The sequence below is a fragment of the Gasterosteus aculeatus genome, chromosome X (genome assembly GCF_964276395.1).
Source record: "Gasterosteus aculeatus chromosome X, fGasAcu3.hap1.1, whole genome shotgun sequence".
NCBI lineage: Eukaryota > Metazoa > Chordata > Actinopteri > Perciformes > Gasterosteidae > Gasterosteus > Gasterosteus aculeatus.
The window spans coordinates 17086844-17108499 of NC_135698.1; the positions used below are offsets into that span (position 1 = coordinate 17086844).

At 46.1% G+C, this 21656-nt stretch overlaps 2 protein-coding genes across 2 annotated transcripts; one reads left to right on the forward strand and one right to left on the reverse strand.

The window, feature by feature from the left end:
* The first annotated feature begins 281 nt into the window (after window positions 1–281).
* On the forward strand, window positions 282–7270 carry LOC120808742 (fibroblast growth factor receptor substrate 2-like). Its single transcript, XM_040161846.2, has 7 exons — window positions 282–738; window positions 2269–2357; window positions 2432–2523; window positions 4557–4743; window positions 4834–4962; window positions 5064–5218; window positions 6054–7270. The coding sequence occupies exons 3-7, from the start codon at window positions 2458–2460 to the stop codon at window positions 7059–7061; spliced, it is 1545 nt and encodes a 514-aa protein (XP_040017780.2). The 5' UTR covers window positions 282–738; window positions 2269–2357; window positions 2432–2457; the 3' UTR covers window positions 7062–7270.
* An 856-nt stretch (window positions 7271–8126) lies between these two features.
* On the reverse strand, window positions 8127–20947 carry nup160 (nucleoporin 160). The gene is made up of 34 exons (XM_040161845.2): window positions 20675–20947; window positions 20207–20315; window positions 19577–19787; window positions 18685–18907; window positions 18102–18292; window positions 17728–17961; window positions 17297–17394; window positions 17141–17225; window positions 16756–16824; window positions 16212–16295; window positions 15849–16019; window positions 15666–15765; window positions 15386–15551; window positions 15147–15280; window positions 14908–15062; window positions 14599–14735; window positions 14226–14296; window positions 13747–13897; window positions 13581–13650; window positions 12754–12852; window positions 12556–12675; window positions 11816–11911; window positions 11587–11681; window positions 10950–11046; window positions 10420–10525; window positions 10187–10347; window positions 10032–10092; window positions 9813–9923; window positions 9230–9353; window positions 9039–9137; window positions 8823–8964; window positions 8611–8736; window positions 8445–8540; window positions 8127–8373 (listed from the first exon to the last, which is right to left on the reverse strand). Exons 1-34 carry the CDS (start codon window positions 20895–20897, stop codon window positions 8290–8292), a joined length of 4299 nt encoding a protein of 1432 aa, XP_040017779.2. The 5' UTR covers window positions 20898–20947; the 3' UTR covers window positions 8127–8289.
* Between the last annotated feature and the right edge of the window lie 709 nt (window positions 20948–21656).

The following is a 21656-nucleotide window of genomic DNA, read 5'->3' on the forward strand; positions in this document are numbered from 1 at the left end:
GATAAAAAACCCGATTTTGCCCCAACATCACTGGACTGAAGTACAAGATTGATGTACTATTTTTTGTACTTCCCCTTGACTAATATTGCACTTCATACTTTACTACATCTCAGTGGTACATATAGTACTCTATACTACATCTCAGAGGTACATGTTTTACTTCAAAGGACATGGATACTTCAAATACACATCACAGTGTGGTATTAGTACTGAGGTAAAGGACGTGAATACATGCTGACGCATAATGAAAGAGTAGTCACGTATATTTCCAAATGACGTCACTCATTATCCCTTCGCTGGGAGAGGCCCGGCTCTCCAAAACCACACGGACCGCGCATGCGCAAAACTGCGGCTCTTCACCACATTGAAGCTGCTGAACTCTCGGAAGTTTAGCCAAGTTGCAGTGATTTAGCCCAACAGGCTAGCGGCAGAAACACCGTCCCGCGGCGGAAAGATCGTCATTTTGAGAGAAAAAAGTTATTTTTGACGGACGCCCTTCGTGTACAGTGAACCAAGGAGGACTACCGATGGATTTAAACCATTTTTCGGAGTTTCATTTGAGCGAACAACAACGTTAGACGCCCGTGGAAGAAGTTGTGATTGTTTTTTTGGCGCTCTAGCAGCGCAGAGGAAAGATGGAGGATCTGCTGGAGTAGCAGCAGGATAACGCTAGCTGGTGGTCCGTCTGGTGGTCGTGTGTGTTTGGATTCGGAGCCTGTATTCTGTCACTGTGACTGTGTAAGTATGTCGTTTATTACTCCATCGCGGTACGGGACAGCTTGCTGGCACAAAGCGTCTGTCCCTGGGACGGAACTGATAGTTAGCATCGCAGCTAATTAGTTAGCTGGAATCTGTGTTAGCTTACTGAGCGGTCAGTTTAGCGTTTAGCTAACTAGCTGCCATCGCACTGCTAGCGTCAAGTTACACTAGTTAGTTAGCTAGTTAGTTAGTCAGCTGATGATTGTGTCGGACCTATAACTGGGAACACTGGACAAACACACGTACACTGTTAACTTGGAACACTGGACAAACACGTACACACACTGTTCACTGGAAACACTGGAGACATAAACACTGTTCACTGGGAACACTTGGGTCATTCACAGTGTCACACTCTCTCACAGACGCACTGTTTACTAGGAAGACACATTTTGTTAACTGGGAACACTGGGCGCACACACACGTAAACACTGTTAACTGGGAACATTGAAGACTCACTGTTCACTGGGACCACTGAACACACACCAAGTAGGAAATTTACATATTTTTTAGGGGGCAATTTTTGCCCCCACTGACCGAAAACGGGCCTTTTAAAATAAATTGGGAGCATTTTTTTAAACTTGTGAAATAATTTTTGACCTAATGTAAAAAATAATGTATATACTGAACTTTGGCTTACTATATATATGCAATTGTCATAAAGTGGGATTAATAAGACCGTAGTCTACAGATTCAAAGAGTTTTCTGATTTTTTTTAAATTAAAAGCAATCATAAAACATAAATTGGACTCATTCAATTTTATTTTTATTTCATTGGGGTTTCTCGTGTTTAGCAATATGTAAAGCATCAGATTCACAGCTTCTACAGTTCAACATTACTCCGTGCTTCTGTAAAAGCCAAGAACAAAACATAAACCTTGAAACCCAGAGTCAACTGCAGTTTCAACTAATTGTATTTTACCCAAATAGACATCTCTGACTGACGGCACTCTTGCTAACGTTGGCAATTTGTTGTCTGCAAGTTTTCCATGCCTTGAAAAAAATGCGGGTGGTTCTCTTGTCGTCTTCCTCCATGCCAAGGATGCGTGTATTCTTTCTTTTGGGCTGGAGATGGTGACTGACACTGGATTTGCTCTCTGCACACACTCACAGGAAGAATCAGAAACATTCTATGACAAATGAACCGGGTGATGAAGGCTATGGTGCTTTTGACAAGTTAATTAAACTATCATTATTATTACAGGAAAGTATGCAGTCATGTTTTATCCCTCTCCCTATGATAGCTGGGGGAAAATATATATTTGTTAGGGGCAATTTCGTCCTTTGCCCTCGTGTATTTCCGACGCTCGCATACACTATTGACTGGGAACACTGGGTATGAGTGTGTGTCCTGCTCCATGACGCTACATCCTGCTCTGATAAGGTGGACCAGCTAAACTCTAGATCACGTGAAACGTGTGTTAACGGTTAATTCATTCTGAATTAGTGAGCCAAACTGGATGTCTGTCACACATCTCCTGTCATGTGACCTCTAATATGTCTCTGCAGAGCTGCTGTTCATGTTTCCAAACCAACCCGGGCACGAGAGTCCCTCTGGCTCCGAGGATGGAACCAGATCTACTGGAGGCAGGATCTAGGTGAGGAGGTCACCTGAGAAACGCCTGTGAAAGCCTTGTATCTGATGCTTATCTAATCAGCTGTTGTGTCACAGACATCACATGGTGCTCTGAAGAAGCCATGGGTAGCTGCTTAAGCTGTCCAGAGAAAGAATCAGTTCCAGATAATCATCAAAGTAAATTCAAGGTGAGTTGATGGGATTTGGGGGGGGGGGGGTGGTTTTGCAAGATCTCGGTCTGAGAGTTCCAACTCAGTAGCTCCAAGTCACATGTCAGAGGGACACCGTGAGTGCTGGTGTGTTTCTGGTTGTCATGGTGATGGAAGACATCTGCACCAGGTGGCATGGTCATGATACGCTCAGGAACTATAACTAAAAACAGGGATTTCTATCTACAGTCCAATAAAAAATAAGGACATTGTGAGGGACCCAAGCCTCTGGGTAACGCAGAGATCGACTTTATGTCTTTGCGGTCGCGTGTAGGACTCTGGTGGCTGTTTCAAAAGCTGCTACGGTCTGCTGTCTTTCAGAGTTAGTCATCAAAATCTACATTCGAGTGAGTGGCGTGAGAGTTGGACTTTGTCTCACTCCCCGGTGTGCTAGCCAAGTAAGTCTGTTAGATTCCATCGCCACACGTCTAGGACCAGGACAAAATGTCCTACCTCTTTATCCGAAAATCATGCGTGTCAAGAGTAATGCATCGGATACACTGACAAAATACAAAAATATTTTATAAGATTCGGAAGCTGCTCTTTACCTTGTGGTGACATCACACGCGCAATACACACCCATTAGAAACGCAGAAAAGGTTCCAGATCGTCCTACAACTTGAGCTGTGATTCTGGGAAAGCCAGGAGCTGAGTAGGGGAGAAACCTACAATGAGTCATGGATCCAATGGGGTTTATTTTAGTTGTATTATGGAATTAATTAGTCATCGGTGTACAACACTTCGAAGTAGTTTTTGTGTAATTTTCAACAAAAAAATTCCCAAACTAAACTTTGGACACACCTTTTATCCCCATTAATACCATACACCACGTAACTCAATTCATGTAAAACAGTGGTCCCCAACCTTTTTTACCTCACGGGCCATTTTCATGTCAGACAATATTTCGCGGACGAGAAGGTTGTGAAGAAAAAATGCCTGGTGACGCGTGGGGAATCTGTCAGAGGGACGAGCCCACATAATCAGGAGAAAATCCGGTCAATTTTCAAAATGAAACATTTTCAGAAAAAACATTTTTTATATATATATATAAGCTTTCTGTGGTACGGCCCACAAACCGGTACCGGTCTAAATTATTGCAATTTTCAGACCACTTTATGCCACTGATAACATAATGACAATAACATAAGATATTCCTTTTATTAGTTGCACAATGGGGAAATTCACAGCATCGCGGCAGCAGTATCATGATAATCATAAAAATAAAAGTATACTCGGTACTGAATAAATATATGTAGCAGTGGTCATTGCACATTGTCGTCTTTATTGCGCATACGTTGTGTTTTCAGAGATCTAGTGTCCTGTGGTTCATTGGGTGCACAGTTGGTTGTGCAGCCTGACAGCAGCAGGAAGAAAGGACCTGCGGTGGCTCTCCTTCACACACACGGGGGGGGGGAAATCAGCCGCTGGCTGTAGGAGCTGTGCAGAGCTTCCATGGCGTCCACCGTGGGGTGGGAGGTGTCGCTCCTCAGGGATGTTCGCCTAGTCCTAATCCTCCACCATGTCCAGTGGACACCCAGCACACTCCTGGTCTTCTTGATGAGCTTGTTGAGTCTCTTTCTGTCAGCAATATAATAGCATAATAATAATAAATACGCTCTTCCAAAGAAGTTTTATTTGTCAGAATATTTAGACTGAAAAAAAAAAAGTTGCCACTGTTTTTAAACAAATAAACACGGTGGGTTCGGTGTGTGCGTATGTGCTGCCTAAGGCCCGTCAATGGAAGCAGACGAGAGGAAAGCGCGATCGACTAAAATGTTGATGACGTTGATTTATGTGTCAAATGAATATCAGACCATCAAAATGATCGCACTCACTTTCATGTATTGTGCGATAAGTCAATGTATTGCATCTCTCGACCGGCCTACATACACCGTTGTTCTTCTTCCAAGTGTTTCAAGTCCCTATGGACTCTAGTTTACGTTCCAGAACCAGAAGCTATTTGTCCTTGTCGCCGACCTGTCTGACTGTCTGGTTGTTGTGTACCTGTGTAGGTGATAAACGTAGACGATGATGGGAACGAACTGGGCTCGGGTGTGATGGAGTTGACTGACTCTGAACTCGTCTTACACACCCATCGCCGAGACGACGTCAGGTGGCCGTACCTCTGTCTGCGTCGCTATGGCTACGACTCTAACCTCTTCTCCTTCGAGAGCGGCCGGCGCTGTCAGACCGGTCAAGGTACCATTATTTAACAATTGTTTAGTTTGAAGTCTCTTCTCATCTTGTGACAATATAAATGAAAAACCAACAGACCAAGTTTTTCTTCAGGTATTTTTGCCTTCAAATGTTCTCGAGCTGAAGAAATCTTCAACATGCTGCAGGAGGTGATGCACAGTCACAGCATCAGTGTGGTGGAGGAGGCGGTGCTGGAGCCCCCGGCCACCCACACACCTGCAGGTAGCTTCCACACAGGCTTCACTGTACTTCTATCTTTGATTAAAAGATTGTCCCTCATTTAAATCTGTGTGTGTGTGTGTGCGTGTGTGCGCGCTGTGTAGCCCTGGGTTACTCGGTGCCTAACGGTGTGACCAGGATCCCGTCTGTGGGGGAGGCCCCATCTCACCCCTCAACCCGACACCCGTCTGTGGCGAGCACCCGCCTGCCCTCCGTGGGAGAAGAGTCCACTCACCCCCTGCTGGTGGCCGATGAGGCGGTTAGACACTTGTCTTTGTGTTGATCATAAATAAACATAATGTACACAGCGTGCAGCTCATATTAATACACCACATATGCATCTGGTATTGGTCCTGGTGTCATAACCTGAAGCTCCGGTGGATTTAGTCCAGTTTCTCACAAATTTACTGAGTGAATTTAAACGAATTTTAACGAGGGTGCGTTCAGGGTCATTCCGTAAATTATATGAGCACTACAACGCTGCTACGCATTCTTGTGTGATGTTTTAAATGTTTTGGTGACAAACAGGAATAAATCCTGTTGTTTTAAGATGTCATCAAAGCAACATAAAACAAATATTCGAGATTAATACGGCTGTCAACATAAACAAGTTAAGCTACGCGATTAATGTGGCCGAGATTAATGCAACAAAATATTTTAACGTACCTTTGTTTACTTCCGGAAGCAAGACAGTAGCTCAAGATGGAAAGAGCTAAAACAAGTAAAACAAACTGACTGTGAAGAACTGTGCAGAACGGACCACTTAAAGCACTGCTAGGCTAAGCTATCTGGAAGAGTCGCTAGTTCAACATGTTCCACTCGGTGGAATTCTGCCGCCAAGATGATCAAGTGTGTAGTTTTGTGTTTAAAATAACATTAACAATTAAACAACGGGGTGTAAAATACACGTTTTCTAAAGTGATTACTCGTGTTTTTTAGATTTTGTCTTTAGAAGAAAAACATTCATTAATCGAGATGAATGAATTTCAAAATTATTATTAGTTTTTATTTAATTTTTTTAAATCTATTGACCGCCCCACAGATGAATTATCTACTCTAATGATCTGAGCTAACGATGTGTCCTCCTGCTTCAGGTCCACACCTACGTGAACACCACGGGGCTCCTGGAGGACCAGCCGAGCCCTCTGACGGTCACCACTCCTCTGGAGAGTCCCACCTCCCCCCAGTCTCTGTGCCCGCCGACCCCCCCGCCTCCCCCGAGGGTCCGCGTCGAGCCGTTGGACCCGGAACCGCAGGTGCTGCTGGAGCCTCAGGGGGTCCGCTTTGTGCTGGGCCCCACCCCCGTTCAGAGGCAGCTGATGGAGAAGCAGCAGCAGCAGGAGCCTACGGAGGTGGAGGAGCCCCGAGAGACTAATGGCCACCTGGCGACCCCCCCTGAGCGGGCCCCCCAGCTCTCCAACGGCTCCTCCTCCAATTCCTCCACTGCGCCTCGCCGCCAACGGCCGCCCCCCCTCACGCCAGACCTGCAGAATGTCAACAACTCGGCCCAGCGCCGCACCGCCCTGCTGGACTACGAGAACCTGCCGCCGCTGCCCCCGGTGTGGGAGACCAGGAAGTTGAGCTCGGAAGAGGAGAACGCCAAGACGCCGTCAGTCAACGGCTACAACCACCACCAACCCCCCCACAGCCTGCTGCACCACTCCTACTGCCACCCTCTGTCCCCCAGCCACGAGGCCTCCCACAACTACGTCAACACGGAGAATGTGGGCGCTCCGCTCAGCGCCCACCGGCCCGACACGGCCCGGCGCCGCGCCGAGGGCTCCAGCATCTTCAACTTCGACTTCCGCCGGCCGGGGGGGCACGCCGAGCCGCCCAAGACCCTCAACTACATCGAGGTGGAGATGGACGTTGCTGTTGGGAACAAGGGCGCTTCGGACGGCAGCAACCCGCACACGCCGCGCACCCCCACCTCCCCGCTGCCCCCCACCACCCCCACCCGCCGCACCGAGCTCTACGCCCTCATCGACATTGAGCGCACCGCCGCCATGTCCAGCCTGCAGAAGGCCCGGCCGCGGGACGACGGCACGTCGCGCAAGACGCGGCACAACAGCACGGAGCTTCCCACCAAGAGCACCGCGTGAGGCCCCCACCCGACCAGTGACTCAGTGACTTCCTGTGGGCTCACGCCACATTCCTCCTCGTATGGTACAAATCAGTATTACTGAACAAAGCATTCCATTTATTCTTTTATATGATTGATGCTGCTGTAACCGGGGATGACGTGGTACACACGTGTGTTTATGTACAGTAGGTTCTGGCACAATAAATGTCTGTCCCGTTTTTATTTGTACTTCGACCTCCGCTCGTCAGTCTGAGGGTTTGATCCACATCAACCAATTGTAAATGATATTTAATGCTGCAGTCCTTTAGATAATACATCAGTAGGATTATTAAAGTCACAATAACTCAGCACATTAGTCTTGAATTGGTACGTTTTTAGCCTTAAAATAACTTCACTGATATGAAAAATCTGTTCAATTTCTGTAAAAAAAAAAAAAAAGAGGCTGCACAAATATATGGTATGAATGAGTGGCATGAATATAAAAGGTATAAGATTGTTCAATTGATAGACTGCACAATATTTTTCATAAAAAGATAAAGCTTTATCGTGTCTTGTGGGATGTCCTCCCAGATCTGTCCAAGGGCATCAGTGAGCTCCTGTAAAGTCGGATGGACCCAGAGGTTCTATCAGGTGTGGGGGCCATCCAATGGTAAACTCCTTTATCCTCCAGGTGCTGCCTGCATCAAGAGGAACCCAGGACGACCCATCCGCCCATGTTGCCGGCAGCATGGTGTTCTCCTTGGCTGCTTCAGACGTCTACCACGGGAGCTCAGGGAGGACCTGCCCTCATCTTTGAAAAGCACAGGACGCCCCCAAGAAGTCTGATTGGGCAGACATTCACACCAGTGGCATTCTGGAGGGCTCGGGCAGTGCTCAACCCGTTTCTCTCTGCAGAAAGCAGTAGAAATGGCCTCCACATGCAAAACCAGTCCCAGATTAACAACCCCTCTGCTACTTACCTGAGCAGATTATTATCAGCTATTGAATGCTATTGAATTCATGCCCTACACCTGATAAAAAGATTGCTCCTTTATTTTTTTCTGAAGTGTTTAAGATTGCACACAAATATATACGTTTGAGGCAGTTTCTCATCCAGAATGCAGTGGATATTTATTGGCGACAAACACATTCCAAAAACACTTTATTTTCATCAAAACTTAACTTTCTGAAGGAACAATGTGATGATAAAAAAAACGTAACACAAATAGCTGATCTGACATGTCGAAGCAGTCATGTGACCGGACTCTTCACTGAGTGACCAGCCTCCGTTTGGTCGTCTGCTCCACCAGTTTGTGATAATCCTCCAGTTTGTCACGGACTTTGTTATAAACCTGAAAACAAGCAGCATGTTGGTCACACAGAAGATCTGAAGGCAGAAAGAACGGAAGCGAGGAGGACTCACGCTGCTGTTGGTCTGCGTCTCGTTCAGGGTCTGCAGCAGCTGATCGATGGAGGTGTACGGGAGCCAGACGGAGGAGGAAGTGGCCGACAAAGGTCTCTGAAACGCGTCAGACACACGTCAGTTTCATCAATCATTTAAAGATAACCGCCTAGTCGAAGTACTTCACCTCTATTCCAAAGTACTGGTGTCCTCTGCCTAGCAGAGCGTCCACATACTCCAACACCAGCTCGGCTGCAGCATCCAGGAGGTCAAAGTTTAGGTAGAGACGCAGCAGAGAGGCAGCATCCACTTCCTGTAACAAACACAGCTGCATTGTGGGAAAAGCGTCCACTTCCTGTAGGAAACTCGACCCGCTGCTCCTATAGGCTGAACTCTTACCTTGTAGGACTTGATGAGCCAATCAGGCAGAGGCACGCCGTGTGACAGCAGCTTGCTGATGACACAGCGGTGGTGGCGTGCGTTGGCAGAAGGATACTTGTCCAGGTAGGAGGCCAGCAGCTGCCACGCCTCGTCTGTCGCACTGACCACAGAAGAACTACGTTATTTGAATTGCTATTAAACTAATGCCGCTTAGAAGTTATTGCGATGTAATACCTGGACTCTTTGGTGTTGACAGAAGACAGCTGATTAGCAGCCAACCAGCTCCAGGCTTCGTTTTGAGTCTCCTCCCCCCCAAACTGAAGTTTAATGCACCTGACGACCAAAGAGAACACATCTTTTCATGTTTAGTATTTTAATTTACAATGTGTACTTGTGCACATTCCAAACGCGTTGTAGAAACTCACTTGAAGGTCAGACCCTCGAACACCGAAGTCAGGTTCAGTTTGAAGGTTTGACAGATGGACAAAGCAGAGTCAAACAAACCGGTTTGGACCAACAGGGTCACCATCTCCTCTGCCGAGGCACTTCCTGCAGACAAACGGGTTACTGCTGCTGACCCACCATCCCAACTCAAAAGTATTTCATGAAAAGATATGCATAGTGTGTGTGTGCATAAAATGATTCATACAGTATGTTAACACAAAACATTTCATGCTTAACCAAAACGACGATGCTAGAGGGAAATATTCTTTATATCCAACAAAAAAGTCACCAGAACTAGAAAAGAGGTAGTGCAAATCAGCGACCCTTAATGGGCTTTTTAACCGTTTACAGCTCGTTGTGATTACTATTCTGTAGTCGGGAGGGGAGGGGAGGGGAGGGTGGGGAGGGGTAGCTCGCCATGAGTTGGTCGATTGAAAAGTGTGGGCACCCCTAGTGTAGAAGGTGAGGTGGCACAGAAGGTAAAGGCCAGGGGTTCCAATAAGGTTGATGGCCAGAAATAAAATTAAACATCACGTGGCGGTGCAGAAGGTGTAGTGGGTGTACCAGCGATGGCCGCAGAAGGCGGGTGGTGCTGGGCGAGGGTCAGGCGGCTACGTGACACCACATATTCCTTCTCCAGGTCTTTGAGTTCCAGGATGTCGACCTGACGTTTGACTGCAGAAGAAAAAAAGAAAATGTAGATTCATCCATTGTAGTTATTATTAAAAACCAATGACTGGCAACAGACGCCTTGTCGATGAAGGTTTGTTAAAGACGAGTCACCTGGTTCAGAAGAAAAGTCTCCATCAGAGTTCCTCTTTGGAGAAGCTCCTGGTCTCTCGTACTGAAGAACACAAGCAGACAAACACGTATGGATGGATACATACATGTGTGATATAATAATATACACTCATGTGAGTGCGCGCGTATAGAAGTACCATAGCTCCAGAGACGGGCTGGACTATCCAGGCGTATTCTGGTCTGATGAGTCGGAGACAGTTAAGAGCAGCCAGGTAACAGTTGACCTGCTTCTGGAGGCCCAGACGAGTCCGAACCTCTCGACCAAGACGCATCCCCAACTCAAACATCACCGAACCCGCTGCAGAGACAGACAATGAATATTCCAGATGTACTTTGCTGATATAAGCGTGTAGTAGTTGTTGTTGTTTACCTTTCCTGAAGTTGTGTCTGTTGATGTGGAAGGCGTAAAGCAGCTCATAGTAGTTATGAGCCAGAAGGTCCAAACCTCGGGCCCGAGACTCAATGATACCAACGACCTCGTAAAAAAACAAAAACAATGAGCTATTAATTCAGAAGTACATATCACCTCACTTTTCAACTTCGGTGTATATACTGAAAAATATTATAATCTAATTCACATTTTACACCAGTGACGCACTCGTCCATCTTGACACACATTACAGGTCATTTAGCTGCCGCTTTTATCCAAAGCGAGTTACATTACATTTTTAACACATGGCGTTGTACATTTTTGCCTGGGGAGCAGTTAGGGGTTAGGTGTCTTGCTCAGGGACACTTCAACATGGGGCAGCCGGGGCTCGAACCACCAACCTTGCGGTTCCCGGCGTACCCTCTCTTCGCCACGACGACTCCAGTTCTACCTGTGTGTGTGTGTTGAAGCTGCCCCCCCAGTTTGGGAACCACTGTATGAATGTGTCACCAACAGAGTAAGAGCTTTACCTCATCGTGCAGGTTGACGTAGGAGAACTGGACCAGGTCTTGGAGCTGAGAACGTTCACAAAGAACTACGACCAGCTGACGGAGACAATCCAGCTGCCTGAGAACACGAAGAGAAACACATATGTTTGTAAAGACCACAATCCTTATCATCACGTCATAATCTCAGTCCATCATCACACAGATTGTCTAAAAATAGCACTCATACCGGTATATTTACCTATGATACTAATAAGTAAAACCTCTGTGGTTCCCTTTTTACCAGCGTGTTCCTGCCCAGCTTTTTGAACACTTAACAAATGGCATCAATATTGGTATTAGCAGACAGCAGGATACACATTAAAACTACATGGTGCCATCAACAACAAGCCGAGGAGGGTCGGCCAGGGCTCGTACACGTGGGGCCAGGTTTCCCCTGCGAGCGCTCGCTGAGCCCCGCCTCCTGTCAGTCAATGCGTGCAGGCAGCATGACTGGGAGCGGAGCAGTAAGTGTGCATGAGGTATCAATACTAAAAATATGCTAAACCGAATTGTTTTTAACGTACGGGTACATTGTTAGAACATTTTTACTTGACACCAGTCCAAAATCAGGACAGGACATTTATGTAAATACGTTACACGTGTGTTCACTTGTACATACATGCTGCTGTCGGGGTTCTGGGTGAGGGCCTCATATGCTTCACTGTTGTGTCCAAGGTCCAAATGATGTTTGAATATTCTGGTCCAAAGAGCCGCCTTAAGACAACACACGACATTTTGATTTTACTGAGGAACAATATGTATCGGCCTACCTGTGTGCTAAAGGTGAACCGTTGAAATGTGACCACTAGATGTTCTTAAGATGTTCCCATGTCACTGCTTGAAGTCACCTGACTGTTGATGTCGCTCACGGCCTCCGTGATGGCCAGAGAGGCCAGCTGGATGACCAGCTCAGGTAGACCGACATCCTCCAGCAGGCGCAGCACCTGAACAGGTAAACAGTCAATGAACAGCAGTCTGGATTATTCCTCAAATCAAAGTGTTTTTCCTGTGCAGGTGTGAGGGTTTCGGGACAGAGGATATTGCTTGCGTACTAACTGTACAGCCCTCTGATGAACATTTGTAATTTGCTGTTTTTTGGCTATAGAAAATAAGATGAATTAAAACAATTTGTAACATTAGTAATTGTACTTTTATAAAATGACACCGCTGAACTGCATGCTGGGTACAACTTGCCTGCTATCACAAGTAGAAACTCGCTACATGAAAACACCGAACAGCGATGCAGGAGCAACAACAAGACACCAGAGATGCACCAACACAACTTGTGCCCAAGAGGCGCTGTGACTCTCTGGAAGGGTTTTGGTTTTGAAAAATAAGACGCAAGTTGGATCGGAAAACAATTTATTTGGTGTTGAGTTAGCTAACTTACTAAGTTAGCTTGATAGCTAACTCAATGGCCAGTTGGGAGTTGTGAAAAACAAGTGGTGAACAGCTGTTCAGGTGGCCCCATTCAGAGTCAATGAATGAGTTTACTCCAAAAAAAACTGCTATACCGTGTAGCCGCCAGAATCTTACAAAATACCGTGATAGGGTTTTTTTGGCCGCCCAGCCCCATCGCCGTATGCACCTTGTTGTAATACTGTAATCTGGGTGTGGAGGCGGCCTCCTCCTCCTCGGTGCCTGTTAGTCTTATGAGGAACTCCTCCTTCTCCACCTCTGTTGCTGCCTCCTGGAAACACTGCAAGGCCTGAAAACAACCACAGAGTCAATGCGTGGAGCCGGCTTCACCGCTCTCTGACCTACAGGTGTAGTGCTGGTGACCCACCTTCTGCCCCTCCCCGTTGGCCAGGTAACACTGACCCAGCATGAAGCGGCAGGAGCCGATGTTCACCTGACACCAGGGACCAATGAGACGCACATACTCCTGCACGCAAACAAACACACACAAGTGAGAAACAATCCATCACACACACACACCTCTATAGTGCGTGTGTGTCAGACATTGGACGTAGGTAAGATAAGCAAAGGCAACATGGGGTGTGATGTCACAGAGTTCTCCTCCAATCAGAGGCTGCAGATGGTTCATACGTGTCCTGCTACCTTCATATATGTGCTAAAAGAACTTTTCACTCAGAACGCCAGCAGATGAAGCAATCACATAGCGATTTATGGATTAATACATTAGTTCACTGGTTCCAAACTTTCTATGTCATGGGCCCCTTTGAGGATAGAGACATTGTAAGGCCCCCTCAAACCCCCCCACCGGAAAAAAGGCTTGTTTCTTGTTTTAAATTAGGTGCATGATAATATATAAAACTATATAAAATGTAAAAATTTTATTCATAAAATTACACTCATCACTTCACTTTTATCACATTTTGTAAACATATTTTCAAGTAAATTTGCATTAATATTAAAATTGAAGTTGCCGACAAAAGCGACTAAACCTGAGCCGCTCTGGGGGGCGTTGTTCGAACACAACTCTCTCTCATGACGGTTTTGTGGTTTTTAGGGTTGGTGATGACGCCTCAACCCCCCAGTTTGGGAACCACTGCGTTAGTGTATCAGTGACAACAGTTTGCATTAAGGAATAAATGTAGAGATGAGGATGAAGACGTGGGCTCAGTGCGATGAAGACAAGGTCTAACCCACCTGCAGCTGAGTGTACTGACAGTTAGCCATCAGGCACTCTGGGAACTGGAAACCAGAGTTACTGGGCCAACTGGAAGGAAACAAGTTAAGATTCAACACCCAACCAGTCCAGAATGGGGATGACGAGAAGTCCCCATAATAAATAAATCAGGTGGTCAAAGGATACAGCAGCTGTGCCAGGAGGATGACCACGTTGGAGATCATGTGACTCCAGAGGAGAACAGAGCTGCTCTGCTGCTGAGAGTAAATCTGAGAGATGATCAGCTTTCTGGCTGCAGTCTGATAGAAGAGCTCCAGCACAGTCTGAGGACTCAGCACTGCTGGGAGAAAAACAATGTTATTACCTCATATAGTGACTGAACATTGTGTGAGGTGCAGTTATTACCTCATATATGAACTAAAAATAATGTTACTATTACCTCATACTCGCCATGAACATCATACTTGGTACCACCATTACTTCATATAGACTGGTACTATTGTTACCTCATATAGGCAGTGATCATGTCTGGTACCACCATTACTTCATATAGACTGGTACTATTGTTACCTCATATTGACAGTGATCATGTCTGGTACCACCATTACTTCATATAGACTGGTACTATCGTTACCTCATATGTACACAGATTGCGTGTGCCTGACCTGATCGGTTGGCGGAGGGGGCCGGTGTGTCTGACAGCTCCAACACTGTGAGGTGCTGCAGGTTAGCGTCTCTGCAGGAGGTGACAACAAATTCTACATCTATCTGGGTGTATTTCTCATATTTTCTTGGGCTACTTAACGTTTTGTCAACTAATGAATTATGTGAGTTAATAAACAAATGAGTAAAACCCAGAATCCAACAGTTTCAATCTTGTTTTACCTGCGTATGTCATTCAACATGAAACTTGAGGAACAGCAGCAAGAGTGGCGAGTGGATTAACAGACTAAACTAAACTAAGAAGCAGTGTCACGGCATTGAACTAAACCAAATGTTTAAAGTTGAACACATGCTTGTTCACTAGTGGCTACTCACATGATGTCGATGGGCACAGAGGAGGCCAGGCTCTGACTGATGCGTTTGAGGAGGTAATAAGAGGAGAGGAGGGTGGAGCTCCGAGGGATTAGGTCCTGCTGGAGCTGCAGGAGCTGAGCCCCCCCGCCCAGAAACATCTGACACAAAACAAACAATTTATTACCTTTTCTTCTGACTGCAGCCATGTTTGAAATCAGATATTAGATCAGTTACACCTGCCTGGCCCTGGTAAACTGATCATCAGTAGAATATGTGGTCATAGAGACACTGGTAGGGCGGGGCAGCAGAGAGACATGTGTGTGTACGTACGTTGTCTCCAAAGCGCAGGTAGAGTTTCTGCAGGATCAGCAGGTCTCTACAGAACAGGGTTCTGGTCATGGCCAAGTGACACACAGCCTGACAGACCACAGAAACTGCAGAGCTGCTTCCCAACAGCTGAGACAGGCTGATCCTCAGATTGAGACCTGCAAGACACAAAGCCAGCAAGCACATGAGAAGAGTCCACGAGTCTGTTGTTCTGGACAAGGTTTGTATAAAAAGGGACCCACCAGGTAGGACGAGTCCATCTACCCCCACGTCTGAATCCGTCTCCAGGTCCAGCTCCCTCAGCAGAACCATCATAGCTGCCATCGGGTTCCGGATGTCCTGCAGTTTGTTCTGGATGTCCTCAATAACATTCTTTCTGCAGGAGAAAACGGCACATTTACATTAAACCTGGTTAGCTTCTAAAATACTTTCAATAGATCGAATTGATAAAAGTTATTGATTGAGAGGGACGAGGACTTACTCGTCATTGGAGAGCAGGTTCTCCAGAACCAGTTCAGCTGCTCTCTCAGGCGACTCAAGGTGTTCCAGAGCTTTGTCCATCTCATACGCCATACCGCCAGAAACCGCATCACTGACCAGCCGCAGACACTGAACCAGCTGCAGAAGGTCCCGGCCGAGATCAGGGTCTGAGGGTCCAGACCATCAGAACATTAACATACACACACACACACACACACGCAGGATCCACATCAAGGTCCAAAACATCAGTACAGCTTGATGATTTTCAAAGACATGATGACCTTCGGTTATGGGTGTCTCCTCCTCTGAGAACAAGTACTCATCATAAGACAAGTAGAGATGATCCACAGCGAAACAAGGTAGGAGGAACGACACTAAACCCTGAAACACAAGGAGCAGGTTAGACCCTAATACATAGTGTCTGATTAAAATACCAGAGTAACAGGATTAATGAGATGGAGCACCTTCTTCAACAGGCACACCAGCCCTGTGTTCTGGCTCACAGTGAGACCCAGAGGGAGAGACTGGACCTCCTGGTACTGCAGACAGCAGGCATAGAACTTGGACCAGAAGTCCACCTGGAGCCGCCGGTACTCCTCCTGAGAAAACTCAAACTCCGTCACACTGCTCTGGAGCTGGAGGGGAGACAGGAGGAAGACAGACAGGAGGACATTATTAACAAATACAGCAGCTGCTGTTGACAAATATGACTTAAAACACACCATTTATATAAATTCTAGTCAAGAAATACATGATATATTTGCAAATTGAATACATTTAAAACAAAAACCTATTTACACAAATATATATGAGACAGAATAAAGTACCTCACTCTCCACGGCCACGGTCACCTCTTTCTTCAGATTGTCCCAGGACGGATCAATGATCTTCTGTGAGCCTCTACGGTATATCTGACACACAAAGTCATCAATAACCAATGATGTACTAACTTAAAACACCCAAAGAGCTGACATTTGTAGAGCGTCAACAAACACCCGTAGAGCTTCAACTATCACAACTAGAGCTTTAACGAACGCAAGTAAAGCTGAGGCCTTGTTGTGTAGCTCGAAATCAGCAGACTGCTTTAGCCTGAGAGATATCGTTTGTCAGTTAAGCTAAGAGTATGCTAGCGCTACATCCAGAAATGTTGCGAGGGGTTTGATGAAGTCCAATGGATTATGATATTTGGTCATTAGTTAGTTGTGTTTGGAGTAACATGGCTTTTTATTCTTGTAGCCCTGGATTTTGCGGGTTTAATTTGATGTGCAGCATCACTATTTTCCTTCATGATTAGTGCATTGTTACACTGAACACTTCTCTGCCCCAAATTGAGAGCATCTCAGGATTCAAGTAGAGTTGGTAGTTTCTTACCTGTAGAGCTTTAACTATTGCCGAAGAAGTGAAGTGTAGAGGGGAGAAGATAACATCCAGGTATGTCTCCTGTTAACCACACAGCATGTAACAATGAGTATCATAACAGTCTGCTCAGTTACCATGACAACACACATTACCACCTATATACAAGTCTTCAATCCCACTTTAAAAAATTGAAAATGTTAAAGTTCATCTTTATAACGTAAAAAATATATTCTTATTTTGTCTGAAGTGAATAAATATCAACACTTAACAAAATGTGATTTACTCGCACTCCTGCTATATTTGTATTTACCACGTTTGTGTGACAGTCCTGATCATTGGTAATCTAAACAATCAGTACCCCCCCCCCCCCCCACATGATGTCACAGTCTGGTCTTACTCGGGGGTCCTGGTCCACTCCAATAAGGACTTCTTCTTCGGGTGCAGGCTGAACAAACACTTGATTCCACTGACCTGCTGTGTTACTGGAGAAAACAGTCAATCAATAGAGTTCCTGCTTCTGAGGAGCAGCAGAAAAAAACATTATGTGACTTACTGTTCAAAGTTTATGTATTTGACTACAGTGTTGTTGGATTCGTCCACCCAGACGGCCCAGATGTCTGTGGAGGTCAGAGAGAAGTCCACCAGAGTCTCCTGTGGAAACATGAACTCTGTTAAACACAACTGAGACTGAACTATATGGAACTTGATCATGGACAGTCAGACATTATGATGAGGTTCTGGACCTTTGATGACCGTTTGAATTATAACTGAACACCTCAGGTCCAGAGGATTCAACGGATCCATCACAGTTCAGCAGAAACTCAATAAATCTGGAAGCTTTTGGGTTTTAGTGACAGTGGGGTGATTTCCTTTAGGCTTGAGGAATAATCATCACTGCCAGCAGCTCTAAACTTTAATCCACGTTTTCAATTTTTTGGCTAGTTCGAGACAATGACATCAGCAGAAAACAAAATCACAGCTCACCTGTGTGGTGAACAAAGAGGAGATGTGGTCGAGGCTGTAGCGGTTGTTGTCGGTGATGACCAGCTGCAGTACGGTGAACTGTCCTCTCTGAGGGAAGGACAGGTAGACGCCGACACAGAGGCCGGACAACGAGGACGAGATCCTCAGACGGTGACCCGTGCCAGACTGACGCTTCAGTCCTCTGCCCGACGGCATGTAGTCCAGCATGTCGGTCTCCAGCAGACATGCCTGCTCCTGAGGGGGGAGGGGAGCAACAGGTATTATGATGTGGTCCTGTGTACTGAAACCTGTATATACTGGAAATACTAAAGACATTACTGGTAACTAATATCGGGCTAGTACTGTTGGTACTGAAGGTAGACTGAAGGTCTCACCCTAATGGACCACATGCGCAGCTTGTGGTCCTGACAGAGAGCAAAGATGAAGGTGTCTTCCTCCAGCTCCTTGACAGCCAGAGTGAGGGCCAGGTCAGCTGGACTCTGCTCCCCCCGGATCGATGAGGGCATCCAGCCCGACAACCTCTGCATCATGGAGCTCCTTTTCAGCTCCACCACGGACACGCTGCCTGCAACACACGCAAACACACTTAAAGCCAGTCTGGGTGACTATGGAAACCTGTGTGAGTGACTTTACACGGACCGTGGCAACCTGTCTGAATGGCTGTGCTGGGACCACGGCAACCTGTCTGAATGGCTGTGCTGGGACCACGGCAACCTGTCTGAATGGCTGTGCTGGGACCACGGCAACCTGTCTGAATGGCTGTGCTGGGACCACGGCAACCTGTCTGAATGGCTGTGCTGGGACCACGGCAACCTGTCTGAATGGCTGTGCTGGGACCACGGCAACCTGTCTGAATGGCTGTGCTGGGACCACGACAAACTGTCTGAATGGCTGTGCTGGGACCACGGCAAACTGTCTGAATGGCTGTGCTGGGACCACATGATTCCTTGTCTCTACCTTGTGTGCCGAGAGGGGGCAGAGAGACCACCCTGATGCCTCCAGCAGGTGAAGCCAGAGCGTAGTGGGCCTCCCCGGACTCACTGAGCCAGGCTGTGGAGGTGCTGGGACTCCCAGTCTGGCCCACTGAGCTGGGGATGAGGGCGCTGTGAGAAGGTTCATGCAGACTCAGCTTCCCCACGTCAGTGAAGATTGACTGCATGTGGTGCTCCGTTACCAGCTCCTGTGGAGGGCAGAAAGGTGAGTCAACTTGTTCACCTGTACTGATGTTAAACAGAAGCTATTCAGCTCTGATAACTTACCAGTTATACCAGTATAATGGTAGGTTTAATGCCATATTCAACGAATACAGTTTAAAATTGTATTTCATTTGGTTGTACCAACAACAATTAACAAAAGACATCTTATTCAGGAAAGTCACACTACACATTCTGTAAGTAAGTGCCATGCTACTGATCACATTGAGGAGCTTGTTCCACCTTTTAGGAGCGAGGACATCAGACAGTGGGTTACTACTACTCCAAGAAGCAGATAGGTGCAGAGCGGGGTGAGCCCTACCACTGGTAACCAGTGAAGGGAGAGGACTGTAGTGTTTCCAGTACCAATATAACAGGGGGGCAACCCCCCTAAAATCACCCCCCCACCGAAAGAGTGTAGTTTAGGTTAAAAAGACCCGTCAAGCTGCTGCATTCTGGATGAGCTGCAGAGGTGGGAGGGCATTAACAGGTAGACCTGTCAGGAGGAGGAGCTACAGTAGTCTCAGTGTGAGACCGAGAATCCTAGCAGTGAGGGTGGGGGGGGCTAAGATAGTAAAACATGCCTGTGCAGTATTCAACATATCTGTGTGCGTGCACTCACAATGCTGTACATAGTGTGTGTGTGTATCACTCACACTGCGGTACATGCGGGTGGGGTGGGGCAGCACCAGCCTGTGGACGCTCTGATTGGTGGAGACCAGGATGATGACATTGCTGAGGGTTTCCTGGACCACGACTCCTCCAGGTAGAACTTTGCAGTGACTCAGCTGCAGCCTGATGGCGTTGTTCAGCAGGTTGGTGTCCAGAGACTGTTCCACCAGTTGAACACTGTCACCTGCAGTAGACCTGTAGACGCACAATGACATGCAGTACACCTGGAGACACACTGTCACATGGAGTAAATGGTAATTAAATATAGGTTATTGTTGTATATCATATTTTAATATATTAAATGTATATGATAAAACATAAAACAACAAAAAGCAGTGCTGTCACATCATTTCTGAGCTACGTGTCATGAACTAGGACTAGAGGACCTGGGGATCCACAGCTACAACTTTTTCTTCCACATATTTTCTCCTCTTCCTCTTCTTCTCCAAGACCAACTCAAACACAACTTCAGCCCCCAAAGTCTTTATGTTGGACTCTAGCTGTACTAGAGACTTAATACAATTCTGTTCTACATTTTATATACACGGATCATTATCCATCTCTTCACGTGAATCATATGCATTGATCTATAATAGATATGATGGCGGCCTCACCAGTGAATGAATCTGTTACTGGTGACAGACAGCAGCTTCCCACTCTCTTCATAATGGAACGCACCCCCACTGTCAGGAAACCTCTGTCCACCAGGAAGAGCGCTCACACCTGCGGACAGGAAGTAGTACTCAGTACTAGCATACTTCTACCTCAGTGAGTGGTCTTTGTCATAATACTTCAGTAGCATAATTCTTCTATTAGGTAATTTTAAAGTAAACAGTCATATAGAAAGGTATGGATGTATTCAGCCTTGACAGTGAGTTGAATAGATAGATAACCTTACATACAGTTAGAAACATTGATATGAAGTATTAATATATTAGCATACAGAGCTAGGTTAACTACCCGCCAGCGTGTTAGCAGTGCTAACTATAGTTAGCATGTCGTGAGTGCTAACAGCAGCTAGCCTGAGATCACATGAGATTAGTATTGAACACAGAACACATGAGCGCTGAATGGAACGTTACCAGGGAGGTTCACGGTCACATCTCGGAACCTGTGCAGAGTTTCTCTCTCAAATCCGCAGATCTCTATGAAGCTACGATCCAACACAGCCGCCATCTTGTCCACTTCATGCGCCCGTGACGTCAATAAACGAGAAGCCGCGCGCTGCTGGTTCAAACATTTAAAGAGACCGTACACACGAAAAAGAAAAAGAAGAAGGAATGTCCCCACTAAACCCTGAACCATCAGGGACTAAATTGATGTTGCCTGCTAAGTGGTTAAGTGTGATAGTCTATTTCGTTACCATGACAACATCAATGACTAGACTTCAGTTGAGGTTATTTCTTTTCATACTTTTTACTAATGTCTGTCAAACTCTTTCATCATAAAAAATAGAGGTGATTTTAAATAATATATTGTCTCAATGACTAAATCCTGGGGCGTCACGGCGGTGTGGTGGTTAGCACTGCTGCCTCACAGCAAGAAGGTCCTGGGTTCAATTCCAGTGGCCTTTCTATGTGGGTCCGCTGTTTTCCTCCCACAGTCTAAAGACATGCTCATCAGGTAGATTGGGGACTCTAAATTGCAAGTGTGGATGTGAGTGTGAATGGTTGTATGCACCCTGTGTATTGATGTCAGGATGACTAAATCCTGCTTTGATGCTTAAAACCTCTACAACCTCTAGTTGTGACTGATTGAGCCACCTCGACCACTTGTGTTATTCTAAAGAAATTCACTAGATGTCCTTGTGTCTTCAAGATATGTGCCTTCTTAACTTCATCATAACTTATTCACAGGAAGTTAGAAAGGCAAATTCCTCTCTAGACGTGTGGACTATTTTGTTGTGTATGTACTACTAAAGGCTAAAATAATAATAAATAATAATTTTATAAATAATAAAATAATATACATAGTTGTTTGGTGTTCAAAACAAATCCTGCTTGTAGTTTCTGTTAAACTAGATAATAAATGTAATACATGTGAGCTCAGCTGCTAAATAATAAT